The sequence below is a fragment of the Crocuta crocuta genome, unplaced genomic scaffold, assembly GCF_008692635.1.
Source record: "Crocuta crocuta isolate KB4526 unplaced genomic scaffold, BGI_CrCroc_1.0 scaffold866, whole genome shotgun sequence".
Taxonomy (NCBI): domain Eukaryota; kingdom Metazoa; phylum Chordata; class Mammalia; order Carnivora; family Hyaenidae; genus Crocuta; species Crocuta crocuta.
The window spans coordinates 965,599-975,021 of NW_027531900.1; the positions used below are offsets into that span (position 1 = coordinate 965,599).

The window sequence follows — 9,423 nt, forward strand, 5'->3', positions numbered from 1 at the left end:
CTTGCTGGTGGATGCTACTTTACTACCCCAGCAGGAGGAAGGATAGTATCTTCCTGGCAACAGCTCAGCCAATGAGAAACCACGATACTTCCAGCTCCCAGTTTACTCCAATGCACTTTTAGTTTACAACAGCCCCTCCCTACACCCCTTCCTCTATAAAAGAGCCTCCTTCCTAGACTTGTTCTCCAGATTTGTCTATGGTTTTGCCATAGCTTGCTTGTCCCAGCTTGCAATTTTCTGTTAAGAATAAACCCTTTTTTTTTTCCTGGCAAAATAACAGTTTTATTTTTAAGGTTAACAGAATACATGTAGGCAACTCAACAAAAAATATGTGAGGAAAGTGAGTTCAGTTGAGAAACAGAAATCATGAAAAGAACCAAACAAATATTGGAGCTGAAGAATACAATGAATGAAGTGAAAAATGCAGTACACACATGAATAGCTGACTTGATCAAACAGAGGAAAGACTTTGTGAACTTCAAGACAGGTCATTTGAAATCAACTAGTCATAGGAGAAAAAAGAAAGGAAAAAGAAAAAAGTGAAAAAAGCCTCTGTGAATTTGGGGGCACTATCAAGCAACTACTATCTGCATTGTGGGAGTCCCAGAAGAAGAGAAAGAAAGGCCAGAAAGCTTATTTAAGAAATTCTCAAATCTAGCAAGAGATATGTACATCTCAGCACATGAATCTCACAGGTCCCCAAACAGATTCAACCCAAAGAAGACTTCACCAAGACACATTAAACTATCAGAAATCAAGACAGAGAATTTTGAAAACAGCAAGAGAGAGAAAAAACACCCACTTCATTTCAAACAGGTGAATACTCAGAAGGCTTTCAGCAGTTTTCTCTGCAGAAGCCTTGCAGGCCAGGAGAGAATGGAATAATATATTTGGAGTTCTGAAAGTAAAAAAGTACTTGACAGTTAAGAATACTGCAAAAAACACTTTCTCAGACAAAAGCTGAGGGAGTTCAGCACCACTAGACCTGACATACCAGAAATGCTAAAGAGAGTCCTTCAAGCTGAAGTGAAAGGATCCTAATTAATAACATGAAAACACAAAGTAAAAAACTTACTGGTAACAGTAAGCATATGGTCATCCAGAATATGATGGTTGTGTATAAATTATTTGTTAAAAGTCAAATGCATTGAAAATACCTTTAGTTACAGTAATTTCTAATGGGTACACAATATAAAAAAGATGAATATTGTGTTACCAGAACATTAAATGCATTTTTTTGAAGTAGAAGTGTAGAGTTTTGGTATGTAGCTGAAGTTATCAGATTAAAATAGACTGTTATTTATAACTATATTTTTAATGTAAGGCTCATGTTATCACAAATAGCTTTAATATGCAAAACAAAGGAAGTAAAGCATACTTTTATGAAAAATCATCAAATCACAGAGGAAGGTGGCATGAGAGGAAGAAAAGAATAAAGAAACTACAAAGCAGCCAGAAAAAATTAACAAGATGACAATAGGAAGTCTTTACTTATCAGTAATTACTTTACATGTAAATGCATTAAGTTTTCCACTCAAAAGATCTAAACAATATAGACTTTTAAATACCTCACTTTCAATAATGGATAGATGGGACAGAAAGTCAATAAGGAGTTACTGACTGGAATGACACTGTAGTAAAACAAATGGACTTAATAGACATGCTCAGAAAACCTGCTCCCCACCTCTCCCCCTCCCCCTCGAATAGGAGCAGAACACAGATTCTTATCAGTGCACATGAAAGATTCTCCAGGATCATTTGGAAGATCATGAAACCAGTCTTAACAAATTTAAGAGGACTGGTCACGTTGTCTTTTTTGACTACATTGTATGAAGCTAGAGATTGGTAATAGGAGGGGAGCAGGAAAATGCACAAATACATGAAAACTAAACAAAATACTTCAGAATAACCGATGGCTCAGAGAAGAAATCAAAAGAGAAATAAAAAAATACCTGAGACAAATGAATAAGGAAATGTAACATACCAAAACATGGGATGCAGCAAAAGCAGTTTTAAGATGAAAGTTTATAGTGATAAAAGTCTACATTGAGAGACAAGAAAGGTCTCAAACAACTTAACTTCATACCTCCAAGAATTATAAAAAGAAAAACAAACTAAGACCAAAGTTAGCAAAAGGAAGGAAACAATAAAGATGAGAGCAGGAATAAATGGGCCAGAAAAACAACAAAATATAAATGAAATGAAGAGCAAGCTTTTTTTGAAAAGGTAAACAAAATGGACATGCCTTTATCTAGACTAAAAAAAAGGGGGGCTCAATTAGAATTGAAAGATGAGACATCAAAACAACCGATTCCATAGTGATACAGAGAACCATGAGATACTACCATGAGCAATCACATGCCAGTATGTTGGATAACCTAGAAAAAATAAAAGGATAAACTCCTAGACTCACACAACCTACAAAGATTGAGTCATGTAAAAATAGAAAACCTGAATGGATCTGTAGTTGTTAGGAGATTAAATAATCAAAACTCTCCCAACAAAAGTCCAGACCACTGGTGAAGTCTACCAGACATTTAAAGAATTAACACAAATCCTTTTCAGATTTCTCAAAAAGTAATGAAGAGGGAACACTTCCTAACTCATTTTACAAGTCAGCATGACCCTGATGCCAAAGCCAGACAAGGATACCACAAGAAAATTATAGGCCAGTATCCTTGATGAGTGTACATGCAAAAATTCTCAGCAAAATGGTAGCAAACTGAATTCAACAGCACATTAAAAGAATTATAACTGTAATCATCTGGGACTTACTCCTGAGACTTGACAAGGGTAGTTCTGCGTAAGCAAATCATAAGTGCGATGCGTCACGTCAGGATGAAGGGTAAAGCCATAGGATCATCTCAGATGCAGAAAAAGCTTTTAAGAAAATCCTTTCGTTAGGAAAATTAATATTAAAAGGATGTATGTCAACATAGTAAAGGTCATATAGGACAAGCCAGCAGCTAACATACTCACTGGTAAAAACATGAAGCCTTTCCTCTTAGATTAGGAACAAGAGAAGGAGGCCTACTCCCCACTTCTATTTAACATTGTCCTGGAAGTTCGAACCAGAGCAATTAGGCAAGAAAAAGAAACAAATGACATCTAAATGAGAGAGGAGAAAAAGTTGTGTCTGCAGATGACATAATCTTATATATAGAAACCCTTAAAGACTCCCATCAAAACCCTGTTAGAATATTAATTCAGTGAAGTTGCCGGATACAAAATCAACATGCAAAATTCAGTTGCATTTCTATGTACTAATGATAGACTATCTGAAAGATAAAATAAGGAAGCAATCCTGGGGCACCTGGGTGGCTCAGTTGTTTAAGCATCTGACTTCTGGTTTCAGCTCAGGTCATGATTTCACAGTTTGTGAGTTAAAGCCCCAAGTTGAGCTCTGTGCTGACAGCGCAGAGCCTGCTTAGGCTTCTCTCTCTCCCTCTTTCTTTGCCCCTCCCCTGCTCTCACACACTTTCTCTCTCAAAGTAAGCAAACTAAAAAAAAAAAAAAGAAAAGAATAGAAAAAAAAGAAAAAGCAACTCCGTTTACAGTAACATCAAAAACAATTTACGTTTCACCAGGGAGATGAAAGACCTATATACTGAAAACTATGAGACATTGAAACAAATGGAAAGGCATCTCATGTTCTTGGATTGGAAGGATTAATGTTGTTAAATATTCATACTATGCAAAGCCATCTATAAGTACAATGCAATCCCTATCAGAGTTCCAATGGCATTTTCACAGAAATAGAATAAACAACCCTAAAATTTATATGGAATAACAGAAGACCCCAAGTAGCCAAAGCGGTCTTGAGATGACAGAACTGGAGGCATCTCACTTCCTAATTTTAAACTTCAGTAATCAAAACAACTTTAGTAATCAAAATAGACCTTTAGTAATCAAAACAGTATGGTACTGACATAAAAACAGACACAGACTAAGTAACAGTCACTAGTCACATATGATCAACTGTACCCATGCACATATGATCAGCTAATCTATGACAAAGGTGCCAAGTACACACAATGGGGAAAGGATGGCCTTTTCAGTAAATGGTTCTGGAAAACCGATATCCACGTGTAGAAGAATGAAATTGGACCTTCGTCTCATACCGGTTACAAAAATTAACTCAAAATGGACTAAAGACCTATAAGATCCGATACCATTAAACTCCTTGAAGAAAACAGGAAGAAAGCTCCTTGACATTGGATAAGACACTGAAAACACAAGCAGCAAAAGCAAAGTCATAAGTGGGATTACACCAACCTAAGAAGCTTTTGCACAGTAAAAGAATCAAAATGAGAAGGCATCTTATAAAATGAGAGAAAACAGTTGCAAATCATATATCTGATAAGGGGCTGATATCTAAAATAGGTAAGTAATTCACACAGCTAAATAGCAAAAACAAAAGATCCCTCAAGTAATCCAATTAAAAATGGGCAAGGGCGCCTGGATGGTTCAGTCGGTTAAGCCTCCGACTCTTGGTTTCAGCTCAGGTCATGATCTCACGGTTCGAATTTGAAGCCTGCATTGATTGGGCTTTGTGCTGACAGTATGGGGCCTGCTTGGGATTCTTTCTCTGCCTCTCCCCCATTCGCTCTCTCTGTCTCTCAAAAATAAATAGATAAACTTAAAAAAATATTTTTAATGGGCAAAGGGGGGCACTTGAGTGGCTTCATCAGTTAAGCATCTGACTTGAATTTTGGTTATGATCTCACGGCTCATGAGTTTGAGCCCCACATCAGGTTCTCTGCTGTCTGCGCAGAGCTTACTTCAGATCTTTTCTGTCTCTCTCCCTCTCTCTGCCCTTCCCTGACATGCTCGCACTCTCTCTCAAAAATAAACACTTAAAAATGGGCAAAGAATCTGAATAGATGTATTTTCAAGGAAATCCTACAAGTTGCCAGCAGACATGTGAAAAGGTGCCCAGCATCACTCATCATCAGGGACATGCAAATCAAAACCACAATGAGATCTCATTTTACACCTTTCAGAATGGCTTTTTTCAAAAAGACCATAGATAACACAAGTTGGCAAGGAGTGAGGAGAAGAGAACCCTGTATATTGTTGGTGGGAATACAAACTGGTAAAGCCATTATAGAAAACTATATGGAGTTTCAAACTATATGGAGGTTCCAAAAAAAATGAAAACTAGAACTGCCATTTGATCTCCCAATTCCACTTCTGGGTATAGATCTGAAGAAGTGAAATCCTTATCTGGAAAACATAGCTGTACCCCCGTGTTCACTGCAACATTATTCACAGTAGCCAAGATACGGAAGCAAGCTAAGCGTTAATAGTTGAATGAATAAAGAAAATGTAAATATATACAACGGAATACTACTCACCCATAAAACCAAGGAAATCCTGCCATTTGTGACAACATGAATAAACATGGAGGACATCAGGCTAAGTGAAATAAGCCAGAGGGATAAAGACAAATACTCTATGATGTCTTGGGGGGAAAAAGAAAATTCATAAAACCAGAGAGTGGAATGGTGGTTGCCAGAGGCACGGATTAAGAAGCATGTGATCAGGGGCGCCTGGGTGGCTTAGTCGGTTAAGCGTCTGACTTTCGCTTAGGTCATGATCTCGCGGTTCGTGAGTTCAAGCCCCGCGTCGGGCTCTGTGCTGACTGCCAGCTCAGAGCCTGGAGCCTGTTTCAGTCTTTGACTCCCTCTCTCTCTGGCCCTCCCCTGCTCACGCTGTCTCTCTCTCTCTCTCTCTCCTAGAAATAAATAAAACATTAAAAAGTTAAAAAAAAAATACTTAAAAAAAATTTTTTTTTAATGTTTATTTTTTGAGAGTACAAACGGGAGGGGCAGAGAGAGGGGGAGACACAGAATCTGAAGCAGCTCCAGGCTCTGAGCTGTCAGCACAGAGCCCGATGCAGGGCTCAAATTCAGGAACTGTGGGATCATGACCAGAGCCAAAGTCGGACTTTCAACAGAGCCACCCAGCAAGTATTTCTTGCTGGCGCCCCAACAGCAAGTATTTTTCTTTTAATGATTTTTTAAAGTTTATTTAGTTTTAAGAGACAGAGACACTGTGATTGGGGGAGGGGCAGAGAGAGAGAGGGAGACAGAATCCAAAGCAGGCTTCAGGTTCTGAGCTGTCAGCACAGATCCTGATGTGGGGCTCGAACTCATGAACCATGAGATCATGACCTGAGCCAAAGTTGGTGCTTAACCAACTGAGCCACCCAGGTGCCCCATGGTATTTCTAATAGTGATCTGTTGAATGCTTTCTTTTGAGATAGAAAACAGATACCAATTATCACCACCTATTTGCATCTCGTACTGGAGGTCTTGGTGCAGTGTTGGGGCGTGCTATCAGGAAGGAAGAGAAGGAGAGAGGCATGGAGCAAGGGTGAGGAAGAGGAGAAAGGGAAAAATGTATACTAGAAAAGCAGAAGGATTGGAGAAGTCTGCCTCTGAATTTCAGCAGAGGGATCCAGTGTTGTCTTTTGCTCCTTTAGGTGATTTCAGTCTGCAACTAAGTTCAAGAGCCGGGTCCCTGTCTACCTTTTGTAAATATTTATGGAGGTTATGGCAATGGTACAATAGCTTTATTTTCATTTTAAAAAATGTCATTCATCTCAAAACAAGGTTTTCCAAAGAAAATTCTGGCTTGACTTGGTACCAACTTAAGGTAGGCTTCCTTCTATTTTCAATTCTAATAGTAACCACTCTTCAAGTGGAATTACATGGATAATGAATGCCACATAATAGATGCTCAGAGCTGAGTGATTATTCTGATTTTTCAATGAATTCTATGTTGGTGTTCTATAAGAGGTAATTTTTTAAACATTTTTTTTATTAAGCATTTGGACAGAACAAGATAACAATCTTTTACTAAGAAGCCCTTGCTATAAAATTATTGTTTTAGGTCAAATTATAATTCTTTCCAAGGAATATGTTTGCTGAAACTTTTCCCACTCTGAGGTGGAAGTTATCATGTGTTTGTTTTTTTTGCAGTAATAATATAATTTCACTTTTACCTCTGTTTAATGACACTTAAATAATTATTTTAAAAACATATAAGGATTTGAAAGGAAGAAATAAGCTATTTGTTGACAAAGTGCCTATATACATGGAAATTAAAATTTATGAAAATATTAAAATTAATAAGGGAGTTTAGTTAAGTAACTGGATATAAGATCAATTTTTCTATACCAGCAATAGTTGGAAAATAGAAATTTATTAAATTTCCCATTTGTATTTACATAATAATACCAAACATCACATAGAGATGATTCTAATAAAGTCCTTTATACTTCAGACTTTTAATAAAAGACTGAGAGAAACTTAAGAAATGAATTAAAAGACATATACCATGTTCATGGATTAGAAGACTCAATATTGTAAACACATTACTTTTCCCCAAATGGATTTATAGATTCATTGTGGTCTCAGTTAAAATTCTGACATTTTAATAGGTACTGACAAGTTGACTATATGCTATTTGTGGGAATGCAAAGGTGGGGAAAAACCAAGATATTCTGTAGAGGAAGGAAACTGTTCTGTTGAGTACCAGGACTAATTATGTAAACCCACAACTATGGAAACACTGTGGTACTGGAACAGGGTACGCTGAGCAATGGAGTAAAAGCACCCAGAGGTACACCCACATCTCGATTGACAGGAATGGTCTGACTGCTAAGTGGTGATGACAGGATCGTTTTTAAACAAAAAGGGAGGGGGGCCTAGGTGGCTTAAGCATCCCACTCTTGTTTTTGTTTTTTTTTTTTTAGTTTATTTGTTTGAAATAGAGAGCTTGTGAGTGCAGAGAGAGAGAATGCCAAGCAGGCTCTTCACTGCTAGCATGAGCCTGACGCAGGGCTCTGACTCACAAACCATGAGATCATGACCTAAGTTGAAACCAAGAGTGGGTCTTAACCAACTGAGCCACCCAGGCACCCAAGCATCCAAATCTTGATCTCAGTTCAGGTCTTGATCTCAGGGCTGTGAGTTCAAGCCTCGTGTTGAACTAGCACTGGGCATGAAGCCTGCTTCAACAAGGGGTATCTGGGCGGCTCAGGCCGTGAAGCATCGGACTCCTGATTCCAGCTCAGGTCATAATCTCATGGTTTTGGGATCGAGCCCCACGTCGGGCTCTGTGCTGACAACACGGAGCCTGTTTGGGATTCTCTCCCCAGCTCACACACTCGCTCTCTCAACAAACAAAACCACATTAGGTCCTGTCACAGTCCCCAGGATGACTTGGAGGGTGGCAGCACAGAGGCTGCTGGGAGGGAACCCGCACACGTGTGCAGGGAAGCTGGTTAGCGGCTCCTAGTGGCTGAGGCCCCTGTGACCCGGCAGCCCCATCTGGGGGGGTAGGCCCAGCACAAGTGCGGTGGCGTGTTCATGCTCGTGTGCTAGTGCAAAGCAGCACACAATGGTGCGGGAGTTGTCGGGGAGTGAAACTACGCAGACCCGCATTGTGGGCACATCTCGCAGATAAAGTGGCGACAGAGAAGCCAGGCAGGAAGGAGTAAACGGGTCTGCTGATACAGTGTTCGAAGTGGGGCAGAATTAAGCTGTGCTGTTCAGAGCACGTGTCTGCGTGGCAGTGCTATGAAGAAACCAGATGTGAATGTTTGTACTTCTGTGAGCTTTTCATTGGAGTTTGATGCAGTTTTAAGTAAAGAGAAGTAGGTTCAAAGGAGAAGTCAGTTGGGGAAACAGGACCCGAAGCGCTGGGAGGCCGTGGGCCGGAGCCGGATCCCTCGCCTGGCTCCCAGGGCTCCTCCCTCACAACCCCTTTCCAGAGGACACAGTGTTGCTTGCTTCTGACCTTATCAGTCTGTTCGTGGGAGGTGCCTGCTCCCTCTGGGGCAGCGGAGTGTGTGGGGCTCCCTGCATAGACACTGCTTTCATAAGTTCATTTTACGAGTTTGTGGAATGGCCGGTGGGAAGGATACTGGAGCCTTGTTTTCATGCCCNACTGCTGGGGCAGGGGCCTGAGGGGAGAAACTCGGCTGCTGCGAGACCTTGGAAGGCGCCCTGGAGAAGAGGCGAGACCAGCGTGCGGGCTCTGCAGGTCGTAGAAGGCGTCTCTGTGGCCAGGGAGGTGCCAGGCGAGTGGGAGCAGAGTAGGCTGGTACAGAGGCACGTTTCCTGTTTCTTCTAGACGCCGCGCCCTGTAAAGACCAGCTGTCCTTAAGGGAAAAATCCGGCTTCCCGGCCAGGCCACAGCATCTGAGCCAAGCAGGCCCCAGGGACGCCCCTGGTGGTGCACCAGCCCCTTTGCTGCCATCTTCCCCTCCCATGACTGCTCCGCCCCAGGACGTGGCCGCAGCCGCCAGCCCCAAGCCAGAGCCCACAGTGGGGACTGCTGTGCCGGCGGGGGGCCCAGGGACCTCTCAGGGGATGGCCAGTGAGCACAGGGCCCCCCAGCCTCTGGCAGAGA

General features: G+C 41.1%; 1 protein-coding gene across 1 annotated transcript in view; it reads left to right on the forward strand.

Annotated features, from left to right (window-relative positions):
• Positions 1–9,423, forward strand: part of WNK2 (WNK lysine deficient protein kinase 2) — a 122,549-nt gene that overhangs the window by 81,034 nt on the left and 32,092 nt on the right. Inside the window, 1 exon segment of the mRNA XM_077773952.1 lies at positions 9,145–9,423. This exon segment is cut by the window's right edge and continues 470 nt beyond it. Within this exon segment, the coding sequence (XP_077630078.1) occupies positions 9,145–9,423 (279 nt within the window).